This window comes from Muscardinus avellanarius, assembly GCF_963383645.1.
Source record: "Muscardinus avellanarius genome assembly, chromosome: 3".
Classification (NCBI taxonomy): Eukaryota; Metazoa; Chordata; class Mammalia; order Rodentia; family Gliridae; genus Muscardinus; species Muscardinus avellanarius.
In genome coordinates this window covers 55,111,317-55,126,276 of record NC_137788.1, presented here as the reverse complement: position 1 = coordinate 55,126,276, position 14,960 = coordinate 55,111,317, and the positions used below count along the sequence as shown (strand labels likewise).

Sequence of the window (14,960 nt, the reverse complement as noted above, 5' to 3'; positions counted from 1 at the left end):
CACAGTCCCAGACCTATTTTATATTTTATTTGGAAACAGGATCTCTTAAGCCAGCGTAGGCTGGCTTCGAACCTGCATGATCCTCCTGTCTCAGCCTCCCAAGCGTGGGGATTACAAGCGTGAGCTACCACGCCTGACTTGTATAAGGGACTTTAAGGATGCTTTTGACCCAAGTGTCATCTTCCACTCTTAGCTCTAAAACCTATCCCATGGTAAAATGTAATTGTCCAGTATGAACTGGATAGTAGGCAGTGATCTGTCACCATCAATCCCCAAGAGGCCAGCTGGTCCTAGGATTACAGTCTACCAGCTTAGTTTTCATTTTTTTTATGGGGACTATCAAAGGTAGAAAAACAGCTGTGCCTTGATGTGTTTCCTTTTTTCTTTGTGGAACTGGGGATTGAACCCAGGAGCATTCTACCTCTGAGCTACACCACAAGCCCTATTTTTTAATTTTTTCTTTTGAAACAGTTGCGGAAGGCCTCACTAAGTAGCTGAGGTTGGCCACGAATCTGTGATCCTCTTGTCTCAGCCTCCCAAGTACTAGGATTATAAGTGTGTGCCACCATGCTAGGCTTGATGTGGATTTTTTTTCACATATCTTTTATACTGCGATTCCATATGCTGTTTTTAATTCAGTCCAGTCATGGAAGAGTAGCTTTGACCCAAGCAACAAGATCTGCAACTTCCTCACCCCAAGAGTTTACTTCCGGCTTTCAACCTTCCCCAGATTGGGGGTGTTCTCAGCCACTCACGGGGGTGGGGGTGGGGGAGCTGGCATTTGGAACATGGCACTGAGGTTTTTGCGTCCCTCCCTCAAAATCTAGAAATAGTGGGAGCAGCTCCCAGTCTCTTTTCTTGACTTTGTGACCTGGAGCACCTAGAAAGTTTGCTGTCAAAAGGAAATGAAGCAGCTGGGCGTGGTGGTGCACGCTTGTAATCCCAGCATTTGGGAGGATTGCGGTTCGCGGACAGCCTCAGCTACTTAGTGAGGCCCTTTGCAACTCAGTGAGACCCTGTTTCAAAATAAAGAATAAAAAATAGAGACAGGCGTGGTGGCGCACGCTTGTAATCCCAGCATTTGGGAGGCTGAGACCGGAGGATCATGGTTCATGGACAGCCTCAGCTGCTACTTAGGCCCTCTGCAACTCAGTGAGACCCTGTTTCAAAATAAAGAATAAAAAATTGGGCAGGGGGTGTAGCTCGGAGGTCAAATGCCCCTGGGTTCCATCCCCAGACCCACAAAAAAAAAAAAAAAAAAAGTAGGGCTGGAGGTTGTAGTTTGGAGGTAGAATGTGCCTGGGTTCCATCCCTAGACCTGCAAAAAAGGGGAAAAAATGAAAGAAAGAAAGAAAGAAAGAAAGAAAGAAAGAAAGAAAGAAAGAAAGAAAGAAAGAAAGAAAGAAAGAAAAGAAAAGGAAATGAAGCAACACCTGCTGGAGTATCCTGGAAAATGTCAAACATAAATAGGTTTTAGCGTACTTGCTTCTTGTGCAGTATGAATTAAAGATATAAAGTTGGAGGGGGGCAGTTCTTCAACATGCCGAGCCCTCACCCCTGCTGCTGCCTGGAATATTCTCTTCTTCTCCTCCTCCTCTGCAGGTCCAGGTTTGGTGGTCACCCTGCTCCCTCTGCCTGAATCAGCTGCACCTCCTGCCTTACTCAGCTGGTAGCAGCGCCGTACCTTGCAGCAGTTGTAGGTCTGTGACCCACCACACTCAAATGCAAACCTTTCAACCCCAAGTCCCAAGCAGGTGAGGACTGGCCTGGCTTGTTCTCTGCTCTAACCAGGAAACAGAGCAGTTAAACTCATGAACTCATTCTGAGCTTCCCACAAGTGCTTACCAGGCTCACACTGGTTTGGCCCCCAAATGACCACTGTACCATTCTGACTAAGCTGACTCGACACCCACAAGACAGGAGCCATTGTAATTCACTCCTGAGTAACAGAGACGCTCATGAGCCTGCTGGAGTACAGTGCAGGGGACGACTATTTGGTCAGAAGGGCTTCGGTTACTTTCCCTAGGCCTCGACTACTTGGTGCCCTGAGAGGAAAATACACCCCATGCTGAATCAATCATGCTCAAAGTGCCCAAGAACAAAATCATGCCACTAGTTGCCAGAGTGAGCCAGGTGGCATATGTCTACAGGAAAACATCTCATCACCCCACCACCTGCTGAACGTAGGGCCATTCTACCTCTGAGCTAGCTACACCTCAGCCCTAATTTTTTTTTTTTTTTTTTTTTTGCAGGTCTGGGGATGGAACCCAGGGGCATTCAACCTCTGAGCTACACCCCCCTGCCCTATTTTTTAATTCTTTATTTTGAAACAGGGTCTCATTAAGTTGCAGAGGGCCTCATTAAGGAGCTGAAGCTGTCTGCGAACCACGATCTTCCAGTCTCAACCTTCTGAATGCTGGGATTACATGCCTGCGCCACCACACCCGGCTCCTATTTTTTTATTCTTTATTTTGAAACAAGGTCTCATTGAGTCTTGGAGTTCCTCACTATGTAGCTGAGGCTGGCTGGAAACCACGATCCTCCTGTCTCAGCCTCTCAAATGCTGTGATTACAAGTGTGCGCCACCATGCCTGGCTGCAACAACAGTCTTAAAAGAAAAAAACCAAACTTAAGTTTGAGGAGAGTCTGCGTAAGGCACTGATGGTCATAGCAACCCGACAGGGAGTACATTAATAGTTCCCAGAATCGTTCCATTTGGGGTCCTCTTGCACACTCATGGGACTCATTTGAACATTAAAAGCTCTTAATCCCCCAATCCAATTCCTTCAAACTTTTAACTGGGTAATTATAACCTCCAGAACTACTTGCTTTGAGATAATTATTTATGGAAAAGATCAACTGGATGAAATATCAGAAGACCAAAGATCTAGTTCCAACTCCACTAGCAGGCTGTACCAGTCAACTACATTTCATGGATCACATTTCATCTTTTAAAAACACTTTTGGGTACTGATTGTGTTCATCCATTTTGTTATAATAGCAAAATACCTGAAACTGGGTACAGTAAAGAGGTTTATTTAGCTCGCAGTTTTGAAGGCTGAGGGTCCAAATAGCAGTGGCGCAGGCTCTGGAGAGCACCTGCTCCACCAAACCACCTCATGGTAGATTGTATCTTGATGGCAATGCACAATAGAGCAAAAGACCATATGACAAGTCGGGAAGCCAGAGCCTGGGAGCAGCCAGTCCTAGAACCTCCCGCTGAATTTTGCTTCTTTAAAGGTCCCACCACCTCTTACTAGCACCACACTAGGAACCAAGCTTCTAAGCCATGAACCCCTTGGAAGACACACTTAAACTGTATTCAAACTAGCACTCATGAAAAGGAAAATGTTTCCAATATGAAAAAAACAGTGTTCATGGTGCTTCTGGGTCATGGTTAAAGGTTTTTTCGGCATGATTTAATTGTCAGTACCCTCTCTGTTTATTCAGGACTGTCTATATGCCTCAGGACGGTCATGTCTTTACGAGCTCAGGGACTTAGCTCGGTGGTGACTGGGAGAAGCAATGGGAAGGAAGACTTCCAATAGTTAAAGTAAAAAATCACACACAAAAACCTACCCAGGAGCTGGGCATGGTGGCGCACACTTGTAATCCCAGCATTCGGGAAGCTGAGACCAGAGGATGGTGGTTCACAGACAGCCTCAGCTACTTAGTGAGGCCCCCCACAACTTAGTGAGACCCTGTTTCAAAATAAAAAATAAAAATAGGGCAGGAGGTGTAGCTCAGAGGTCAAATGCCTCTGGGTTCTATCCCCAGACCTTAAAAAAAAAAAAAAAAAGAAAAAAACCCTACTCATATTATACTTATTTGAATGAGCCGAGGTAAAGGTACATTCTTCTCATCATTTATTTATTTATTTTTTTTTTTGGTGGTGGTACTGGGGTTCCTGGAAACCCTTCTACCTCCAGGCTACATGCCCAGACCTATTTTATATTTTTATTTGGAAACAGGGTCTCTTAAGCCAGCGTGTCTGGCTTCAAACCTGCGCGATCCTCCTGTCTCCACCTCCCAAGCGTGGGAAATACAAGGGTGCACCACTACACCCAGCTGCTGCTTCTCATCATTTTTAAACATCCCCGTAGGGCTGCTCCTTTGTGATTCTTTTCCTCCCAGAAGACACCAGATGAGAAAAGTCTTCTCTTCTAGATCCACCCAGATGAAGCCCTTCCTGTGCCCTTAATAACTTTACACACTCAGCAGCCTTTCAGTGTGTGTGTGTGTGTGTGTGTGTGTGTGTGTGTGTGTGTGTTAGTTACTAGAACTTAAACCCAGGGGCATTCTACCTCTGAGCTACATTCCCAGCCTTTTTCTTTTTTGCTGAGGCTGTCCATGAACCTCTAACCCTGCTGTCTCAGCCTCCCAAGTACTGGCACTATAGGCATGGACAACCACATCCAGCTTCAGGAGTCTTTTTTCTTTTATTTAATAAATTGGGTGCATTGTAATTTTTACATCACATGCCTACAACTTTTGTTACCCTTCCCATGGGGTCTCCCTCCCTCACCCTGCCAAGTCTTTGAGATTGAAATTGACGATTTTGCAAATGTTCATGGCATTATTTCTACTAGGCATTCTTTATGACTTCCTCTCCCTCCTCTTCCCTGAACACCCCAGTCACTCCCCTGGAGTCTCTGTTCATCTATCTGATCTTGCACTTATTTCTGAATATCCCTCTAGCTTTCACATAAGAAAAACATACAGAAAAAAAAATGTTCATCATTTTAGCAATCAGGAAAATGCAAATCAAAGCTACACTGAGATTTCATCTCACTCCAAGTTAGGATAGCAATCATCAAGAACACAAATAATAAGCCAGGTGTTGGTGGCACACGGTTATAATCCCAGCATTCGGGAGGCGGAGACAGGAGGAGCGCAGTTCGTGGACAGCCTCAGCTACTTAGTGAGGCCCTTCGCAACTCAGTGAGACCCTGTTTCAAAATAAAGAATAAAAAATAGGGCTGGGAGTGTAGCTCAGAGGTAGAATGCCCTAGGTTCCATCCCCAATAGTGAAAAAAAAAAAAAAAAGAACACAAGTAATAATAAATTCTGGTGAGGAAGTGGGAATAGCAACCCTATTACACTCTTGATGGGACTGCATATTATTACTATTGCTTTGGAAATCATTATGGAGGTTTCTCAGAAGATTGGGAACAGAGCTACCACATGATCCAGGGGTAGCACTCCTGGGCATCTTCCCAAAGGAATGAAATCAAATCATTTTAATCATACTTGCATATCATTGTTAATAGCAGCACAATTTATAATAGCCAAATTATGAAATCAGCCTAGGTATCCATTAGTGGGCAAATGGATCACAAAACTTTGGGATAAACACACAATGGATTTTTTTTTTTTTCCAGTACTGGGGATGGAACCCAGGTGCATTCTACCTCCGAGCTACAACCCCAGTCCTATTCTTCATTTTGAAACAGGGTCTCACTGAATTGCAGAGGGCCTCACTAAGTAGCTGAGGCTGTCCACTAACCGTGATCCTCCTGTCTCAGCCTCTCAAATGCTGGGATTACAAGCGCGCGCCACCACACCCGGCTAACACACAATGGAACAAGATTACATCATTTGCAGGAAAATGGACAGAAGTCAAGAATATAACACTGAGTACACCCAGTTCCAGCAGCCATTTTTAAAAGGCGGACCCCCAACGGTGAGCATAGTTTCAGAGTCAACAGAAAGACTAGAAATGTCCATGGAGACCTCAAGGGAATTGAGGGGGAAATGAACAGATCGATTCAAACTTTCTTGCTTCACTGTCTTAGAAGTATAGGCTGGAAGCTGGATATAGTGGTGCATACTGGGAATCCCAAGATTTGGGAGGCCGAGACAGGAAGATTGTAGGTTCAAGGGACAGCTGCAGCAACTTAGCAAGGCCCTCCACAATTTGGTGAGACTCTGCTTCAAAAATAAAAAATAAAATAGGGCTAAGGGTGTAGCTCAGAGGTAGAAAACCTCTGGGTTCAATCTCCAGTACTGAAGGAAAGGAGAAAAAGGAAAAGAAGGAGAGAGAAGTAGTGTGGGGCTGGGAATGTGGCCAAATGATAGAGTGCTTGCCTGGCCAGCATACTCAAGGCCTTGGGTTCCAACCCTAAAACACAAAACAAAACCTCACAGCCCAGGTCACTCAAATTATTCTCCTGAAAACGCTTCTAAAATCTGAAGAGTCCCAGCCTATACCTCTGTGGTACAAAGGTTATTTTGAGCTGAAGGCATTTAAGAATAGGCTTCTAGTAAACCCACTCTCTTAAGGGCCCATTTATTACTCCTAAAATCCACACTTTCTAGCAAGTGTCCTTCTTACCCTCCCCTTCCCCAAATAAGATGGTATATAAGCCACAAATGCTGTCTCCAGTCATATTTTCCTGTGAGCCTCCATAGATGTCTTTTTGTTGCTAATCTGTCTTTCATAAATTTGATTTGCAAATCCTCCATATCTTAACATAAGAGGGTAGATGAAAAGTTTTTCCTATAATTTCAAGAGAGAAAAATTATTAACTATTTGACAATTGATGATTATGTCTCATTTTAGCCTTAGACTGACAATACAATACTACTTGCAATACACTATATATAAACCTTCATAACATATTTGAACCCTTCAAACAACCAAAAATTACATCACACTTGGGGCATAATTTTACACTATTAAGTGGTTAAATGTGAGTCCTCTTTATACTGAAGCCTCCCTCTGCCAGGAAGCCTTCTCACAGGCCACCTACCTGGCTCACTGCTTCATTCTGTCCAGGCCTCTGCTCCTGTGAGGTTTACCAGAAGCTTCCCCACACCGAGAAGAGCAGCATGCCCTGAAACACTCTCTGTCTCTACCAAGTTTTGTTTTCTTCAGAACATGCATCTTCATCTGACACATATTCACCTGTCTCCCTCAACTAGAGCCCCACAGTTACAGGAGCGTGGACCTTGTTCTCTGCACTGCTATGTCCCTGGTACCAAGAACAGCACCCAGTAGGTACTCAATAAGTATTTACCAAATACATCCCTATCTAATATTGTTTACCTCCCCCCCAAAAAATAAAGCTTTATTTTGAACAGGGAGGATGGTTTTCTTTTTGAGTTTTAAATGTTCTATGGGCATTAGATTTGATTAAGAGGAAAAAATGTTTTTAGTAACAGCATTAGTGAAGCCAAGAACAATCTGATTTAAAGATTTAATGCAACAACATTATTTGTGATTAAGTGCCTGACTCTAAAACACAATCCTGCCCATCACCCTTTCTTTCCTTCTTTGCTGTTACCCTCTCCTGAAGGTAACCACATCGCTTCTCCCACCTGTGACCACTCTTTAGGACCCAGCTCAAGCTCAGTCTCTTCTTTCCCCAATCCAGAATGTTCTTTCCCTTCTCTGATCTCAGCACTTTTTCAGTTTTCACTCTTTGGGTATGTATTTTTTGTATATTATCTCCCTCAAAGGACTGTATATTCTTATATGGAGATGCCATGTATTCACACTTGGGTTTAATGCTGGTTCATAATCAGAAAGTATAAATGAAGGGAGAATAGTTATTTTAAAGGCTCATCATAATTAAAGACCTATTTATTTTAACATGGGAGTCACATCATATTAAAAGGTGACCCAAAGATGTTTCCTATGTCGAGAACATCAGGTTTTAAGTGTAGCTACCTGCCTCCACCTAACACAACTACCTTGGAGTTCTAGAGCCTTTCGACTTCTGCCAGTGCCTTTTTTTTTTTTTCCTCCCTTCTCAGAAAGGAACTAAGCCAGGCCTGGTGGTACACACTTGTAATCCAAGTTTTGGGAGGCTGAGACAGGAGGATCGCAGCTACAAGGTCGATCAGTCTCAGCAATTTGGTGAGGCCCTTAGAAACTTAGTAGACTCGGTTACAAAATTAAAACATAAAATATGGCTAGGGATTTTAGCTCAGAGGTAGAATGCCCCTGAGTTTAATCCCCAGAACAACAATAACAACAGTAATAACATACAAAAAAAAAAAAAGAAAAAAGAAAATGTCGTGAACTACAGTCAGAGGCATAATACTTCACCAGGGCTTGCAGCTCGGCCTCATGAAAGTTTGGAAAAGAGTGATTCATCCCACATGGGAGACAGCAGAGTTCGGACTTCCTAGCAGTGTTTTCTTGCCCTCCTCTTAAGAGTTCCTCTGCTCTCAAGTGAAGTTCTCAAAGCCCCACTAGTCTGGTCTGAGAACAGAAGACCCCAAATCACTGGATCAGGCATATGAGGTCCAATTTAGTATAGGTGGCACCCCATGCTAAAGGGCGCCATTTGATGAGTGCAGGGTCCTGAACTCCGGATGCTTGACGACATGCTCCTCGCCGTCTAACAGGTCCATGGGTAAAATTCAATGGGGTCCCTAAATGTAAGCCACAAAAACTTTTTTGTTTGTTTTTATTAATCTCTAACTGAAATTTAGCATTTCTTCAATTATAAATATAGGAAGCAAGCCACATTATTGCTATTACTTCTATTTATTACAGTTATTACTACCTAAGATTTTGTCATCAATAGAAATCACACATATTTTCATATCACATTAAAAATTAGCTCAAAATATTGAGACTACAGATATCATTTATCAGGGTATCATTTATACTCATCACTGCTTTGACACAGGGTAGTACAAGGCGTTCCACTAGACCTTGAGACCTACTATGTAAGAAGCACAAACATCTCTTGCCACAACATACTTTTAATTAAACAAAGGAGCATTCTACCTTGGAGCTACAGTTCTAGCCCTATTTCACTTTTTACTTTCAAAAAGCATCTTAACCTGCAATCCTCCTGTCTCAGCCTCCCAAGTACTGGGATTAATGTAGCCACCACACCCAGATGTTTTTTTTAATATTTTAGTAGTTGTATTTCAATATCATCTGTTGTTTCCTTTAGAATCCTTTGTGCTGCCAGGCGTGGTGGTGCGCTTGGGAGGCGGAGACAGGAAGATCATGCAGGTTCGAAGCCAGCCATGCTGGCTTAAGAGACCCTGTTTCTAAATAGAAAAGTATAAAAAATAGGTCTGGGAGTGTAGCCCAGAGGTAGAAGGGCTTCCAGGAACCCCAGTACCACCAAAAGAGAATCCTTTGTGCTTTGTTTTACTCACTTACAGCTATTCCAAAGCAGTCCACAAATTCACAAATGAGTGGAAAAGGGGTCCATGACAAAGAGGCCCTGTGAATTGATGAACATCCCACTTACTCTGAAAGCATTCATTTTACTTTGCTTAGGATGGAGATACATTACCCTTCAAAATACCCATGTTCATTTACTTGTGCACTTGAACTCTCCCAATTCCTACTACTCGTCACTGAGCCCCAGAGTTGTTCTTAGAGACCAGGAAGATTTAAGGAGGCTGCACTGAGCTTCTCCTGCACTTTTCAGCAACACGGCCCCATACGTTATTATCTCACTTGGACTATCCAGGTTAAGTTTCTCTCACTTGTACCGGCGAGTTCTAACTCACATGGAGTTTCCAGGTGGGAGTGGGCTGCCAGGTACTTTGGGTGGGGGATACTAGGGATCGAACCCAGGGACAGTCTACATCTGAACTACACCCCCAGCTCTATTTTTTATTTGTTATTTTGAAACAGGGTCTCAGTAAGTCAACATGCTTAGCCTTGAACTTGCAATCCACCTATCTCAACCTCCAAAGTACAAGGATTACAGATGAGTATACCACCCCTGGCAAGCCTGAAACTTTTAAATATATTCCACTTAATTCTTACAACAGCTTCTCTGGGTATCATTCCCAACTTTTACAAAAATCAGAAATTAAATAAATTGCCCAGGCAGACATGGTGGCACATGCTTGTAATCCCAGTGCTTGGGAGGCTGAAACAGGAGGTTCACACATTCGAAGCCAGCCTCAGCAGCTTAATGAGTCTCTCAGCAACGGAGATCCTGTTTCCAAATAAAATACAAGTCTAGGAGTGTAGCTCAGAGGCAGAAGGCCCCTGTGTTCCATCCCCAGTACCACAATAACTAAATAAATAAGTTGTGAGAGAACAGTCTCTGACTCCCACACTTCCTACTCACAGTACTCCCCCATGCATATTCATACCTCCTGCCCTGTACAACTGACTCCAACTTATCCTTTAAGACTCAATTCAACTCCACTGTGTGTCTATATTACATTTTCTTTATCCATTCACCTGTTGACAGACACATGGATTGGCTCCATAATTTGGTTACTGTGAATTGTGCTGCTATAAACAGATATGCATGCATCACTGTAGTATTCTGCCTTGTTGGAAAGATACCGAGGAGTGTTGTAACTGGGTCATACGGTGATTGCCCCCTCTAGTCTCTTGATCAGCTTCCATACTGATCTCCACAGTGGTTGTGTTCATTTAAATCACATCAATAGTGTATAAGCATTTCTATTTCCCCACATCCTCACCGGCATCTGTTATTGTGTTCTTGATTACCATACTAACCGGAGTCAGACAGAATCTCAAAAGTATACCATTTTTAAGAAAATGACGGAACTAGAGAATATTATGCCAAGTGTGATCAGTCAGTCTCAGTAAGCCAAAGGTCATATATCTTTTCTCATATGTGGAAACCAGAGAGAAAATAGGGCGGGGGGGGGGGCTTCAGATAAAAGAGAGACCAGTGGAATAGTAGTTGAAGGGGGCTGGGGGAGATAGCTAAAAAGAAAGCTTAAGAAATGAAATAGTCAAAATAATATCATGTCATAGATGATGGTGTCACTACCAATCTCTCTAGTATGTACAGAAAAGGAGTAGAGGGTGATCCAGAGGGAAACATACCAAGTTATGTGTGCATATATGACTGTATCACTTTAGATCTCACTATGATGTATAATTTTTTTTTTTTTTTTTGGTGGTACTGGGGTTCCTGGAAGCCCTTCTACCTCCAGGCTACACTACCAGACCTATTTTTACATTTTTATTCGGAAACAGGGTCTCCTAAGCCAGTGCGCGCGGCTGGCTTCGAACCTGCGTGATCTTCCTGTCTCTGCCTCCCAAGCGCGGGGATTACAAGCGTGCGCCACCACGCCCGGCCTTATGATGTATAATTTTAATGTACCAATGGAAAAAATAAATTTTTTGGTACTAGGGATGGAACCCAGGGCATTCTACCTCTGAGCTATACTTCCAGACCTATTTTATTTTTTACTTGGAAATGGGTCTCTCACTAAGTTGCTGAGGCTATCTTTGAACCTGTGATCCTCCTGTCTCAGTCTTCCAAGTACTGGGATTACAAGCATGAGCCACCACACTAGGCTCAATGAAATTATTTTAAAAAGAAGACTCAATTCAACCATCTCCCCTCTAAGAGGCCTCTTCATTTCACCTTCCCCATCAAAGGACAGCTGTCTCTGTTCTTGCCTCTGTCCCAGCAACACACCCTGTTCATTCCTAGCTATCCTTCTAGACCATGTCTCTCCTGGGGAAAGGAACATTTTGTACACAAAGCACAATGTGTGATACAAAGCAAACACATATTAAATGTTTGATGAGAATGAGTTTATTGGTTACCACCTATATACTGGCTCTAAGTGCTGAAATACATACGTAATTTGTAATTCAGAGCAACTGAACAAGAATGCACTGAATGTTACATTGTCCCAAGTAGTATAAATACAGTAGGCCTTCTGTACCTGTGGCTTCCACATTTGCAGTCAACCAAACAGACTGAAAATACTCAGAGAAAAATAAAATATACAACTATTTACATAGCATTTACCTTGTATTCAGAATTATAAGTAATCTAGGGATGATTAAAAGTATACATAAGTTATACACAAATACTACCCTACTTCATACAAGGGACTTGAGTGTCTTTAGATTTGGGTATCCAGAGGGGGGCCTGGATACCAAGGGCCAACTTACAGGCACAACACAGACAATCTTAAAGAAGCCAGCTCTCCAGTGGGGAGGTATAAAGAGTTCATTTAAGTGGAATTTGATTAATGTCTGCTTGCGTTATCTGTGAGAGAGGGGCTGTTGGGCACAGGCGAGCAGAGAGGAAAAGGTGTCAGGGAAGGGCTGTCTGAAAATGCTGTCTAAACTGAATCACTCGGAAGAAGTTGCACATTTATAATCCCTAGTGGGTAGAGAGAATGAGCAAAATCAAAGGGCAGTAATCCAAGGACAGAAACCAAGGGAACAGCTAGGAGAGGCAGGGCACGCAATCCCTGAAGGAGCTTGCGTGCATGGAATCAGGAGAGCGATCAAGGCCTGGGAGTCAGACACTAAAGGAGTGCAAAGTCAGCTGTGCCAACTGCAGGAGAAAGGTCACAAGAAGGCCTAAATGGATTTAGCAACCACAGAATCACTAGTAACTTGGGCAACAACACTGATTTTTTTTTTTTTTAATAGTACTAGGGATTGAGCCCAGGGGCCTTCTCCCTCTGAGCTACACCCCCCAGCCTTTTTAATTTTTATTTATTTTTAATTTTATTTATTTATTTATTTATTGGCACCAGAGATTGAACCCAGAGGCTTTCTACACCCCCAGTCCTATTTTGTTTTTGTTTTGAAACAAGGTCTCACTAGGTTGCTAAGAATCTCTCTAAATTGCAGAGACTGGTCTTGAACCTGCAATCCTTGGACTCCCAAAAACTGTGATCACAGGTGTACACCACCATGCCTACCTATTTCTGCAGTTTTAAAGGAATTCGTTCCTTCCCACCTCCCACTATTCCCAAATGGATAGATTTCCATTTGGACCCTAAAACTAACACACACACACACACACACACTCTCTCTCTCTCTCTCTCTCTCTCTCTCTTTCTCTCTCTCTCTCTCTCTCTCTCTCTCTCTATATATATATATATATATATATATATATTAATATTATAAGCTTTGAAGGACAAGTCTTATGTTTCAATCATGATTATAGTCCACACATTTCTCTACAAGGTATAGGCTCAACATCTGTGGAAGGAATGAAAGAAGTGTGTATCAGCACAGGCAGTTACAGAGAGATGGAGGGGTCTGGTGGGATACTATAGCTATTGTATGGAAATTTGTGGTTGCCAAGAAACTCCAGGAACATAAAGAAAACCAATCCAAACTTCCCCTGCTGGTGTTTAGGACACATTTGATCTGGCTTGGCAGGTATAGATGGGTTAAGTGTGGATTCTGGAGACTGAAAAGTGGATCTTTAGATTAAAGGGCTCCTTCATTCTCAGAAGCCGCTCTTGAATTCAGGGCCTCATGCACAGTAGGCAGGTGCTCTAACAATCAGCCACGCCCCCAAACCAGTTCTCCTAAAATATTTAACCTAAGTGTCTATATTCTCACTGGTGACTAGAGGCTACCTATGAGAGCATCTGCCTTTTAGCGTTGCAGGAGGATGAGACAAGGCAACTGAAGTTCTTATGGTGCTTGGCAAAAGAGCTCACAACGTGTTAGTAAAATAAGACAAAGTACTACTAATAAAGATATTACTAAAGGAGCCGGGCGTGGTGGCGCACACTTGTAATCCCCGCGCTTGGGAGGTTGCGACAGGAGGTTCGAAGCCAGCCTCAGCTACTTAGTGAGGCTCTCAGCAACTTAGTGACACCCTGTTTCCAAATAAAGTATAAAATAGCTCTGGGAGTGTAGACCGGAGGTAGAAAGCCCCTGGGTTCCACCCCCAGTACCACGGAAAAAAAAAAAAAAAAAAAAAATATATATATATATATATATATATATATATATATATATATATATATATATACTAAAGGGAATCAGTTCCAGGAGACTTGGGTAATAAGACAAATCTTTTTTTTAAATACAGAAAGAAAACTCACTCCTTAGAACGCCTTAGAAAAATGTTACAAAAGGGAGTGAATAACCAGGTCCAACTTAGCGATTTTACCAGATCACATTTCTTTCCTCAGATTTGCCAGGAAACCTCTTCTAAAGTTTCACCTCTCGGAGTGGACCTGCCCAATGAAGTCAGTTAACGTTCCTCGGCCGGGCGAGCCGGGAGTTGCATTAATATCCTGGCCGGCCAGGCCTGCTTGCACAAGGGCGCCCTCGGGTGAGTTGTTTCTGTTTAATGAAAATTCAGCTCCAGCCCCCTGGGAGGCCCAGGCCCAGGCCCCGCCGGGCGGAGGCGAGGCCGGGGAGCCTGCGGCAGCGGGCGGGGGCTGCGGGCTCTGCGGGCTCGGGCGGGCGACCCCGCGGTCAGGTGCGCGCCAAGGTCGGGGGCGTCGGGAGCGACGGCGCCCAAGGTCAAGGCCGGTGTAGACACGGCCGCGCGGCGCAGACCCGCCCGCGGGCCTCTTACCCCGTTGGCGGCGGCGATTTGCACGATGAGCTGGATGGCCTCGCGCATGAAGAAGCGGCCGTCCCCGCCCACCACCAGCGCGGCCTCCTGCCGCAGCGCGGGCTCCACGGTGGAGACGATGCTCTGGACGAAGTTCTCCGCGTAGTGGGCGCTGCTCTGGAACACCTTCACGCGCTTCCGCAGCCCGCTCGTGCCCGGCTTCTGGTCGGGGTACGCCTGGGTCTTCACCGTCACGATCTTCACCATGGTGGCCGCTGGCTCGGGCGGGCGCTGCTCTGCTCCGCGGCGCTGCAGCTGCTCGGAGCCGGGAGCCCGGGCGGCGTCGCCTCCTCCTTAAAGGGGCCGGGCCGCCCCCCCACGGCCCGCCCTCCCCCGGGCCCACCTCTGCCCCAGGCCCGGCCTCCCAGAGGTGGGTGGAGCCCCCGATGCACCCTCCCCCTCGCCAGCCAATCCACCCCTCCCCTAGGTGGAGGGGCAGGGCCTGGAGTAGGGACCTGGGCCGAGCGCGAGGACGCCAGGCGGCTGGGGACTAAAATAAGCGCGCGGGAGGAGCCTCCCTGCGGTTCGTCTAGTGTGTCAGGTTGTAACTTTCTGGAGATTTGTCGTGAAGGATAGAAAAGCCAATCTCAGCTAGGTTTTGTGACGCCTAATTCTACTCTCTCCCCTAAAGTAAGGGTGTTCGATTTTTTT

The 14,960-nt window shown here is 44.6% G+C and overlaps 1 protein-coding gene across 2 annotated transcripts in view; it reads right to left on the bottom strand.

Annotated features, from left to right (window-relative positions):
* The window catches only part of PGM1 (phosphoglucomutase 1), a gene marked incomplete at both ends in the record, with an annotated part of 73,936 nt that extends 59,420 nt beyond the window's left edge, over nt 1-14,516 (bottom strand). The window contains one exon of one of the 2 annotated variants that reach the window (XM_080691966.1): nt 14,235-14,516. In XM_080691966.1, coding sequence (XP_080548092.1) covers nt 14,235-14,516 — 282 coding nt within the window. The remainder of the gene's footprint in view (nt 1-14,234) is intronic. The other variant, XM_080691967.1, reaches the window with a different exon arrangement.
* Between the last annotated feature and the right edge of the window lie 444 nt (nt 14,517-14,960).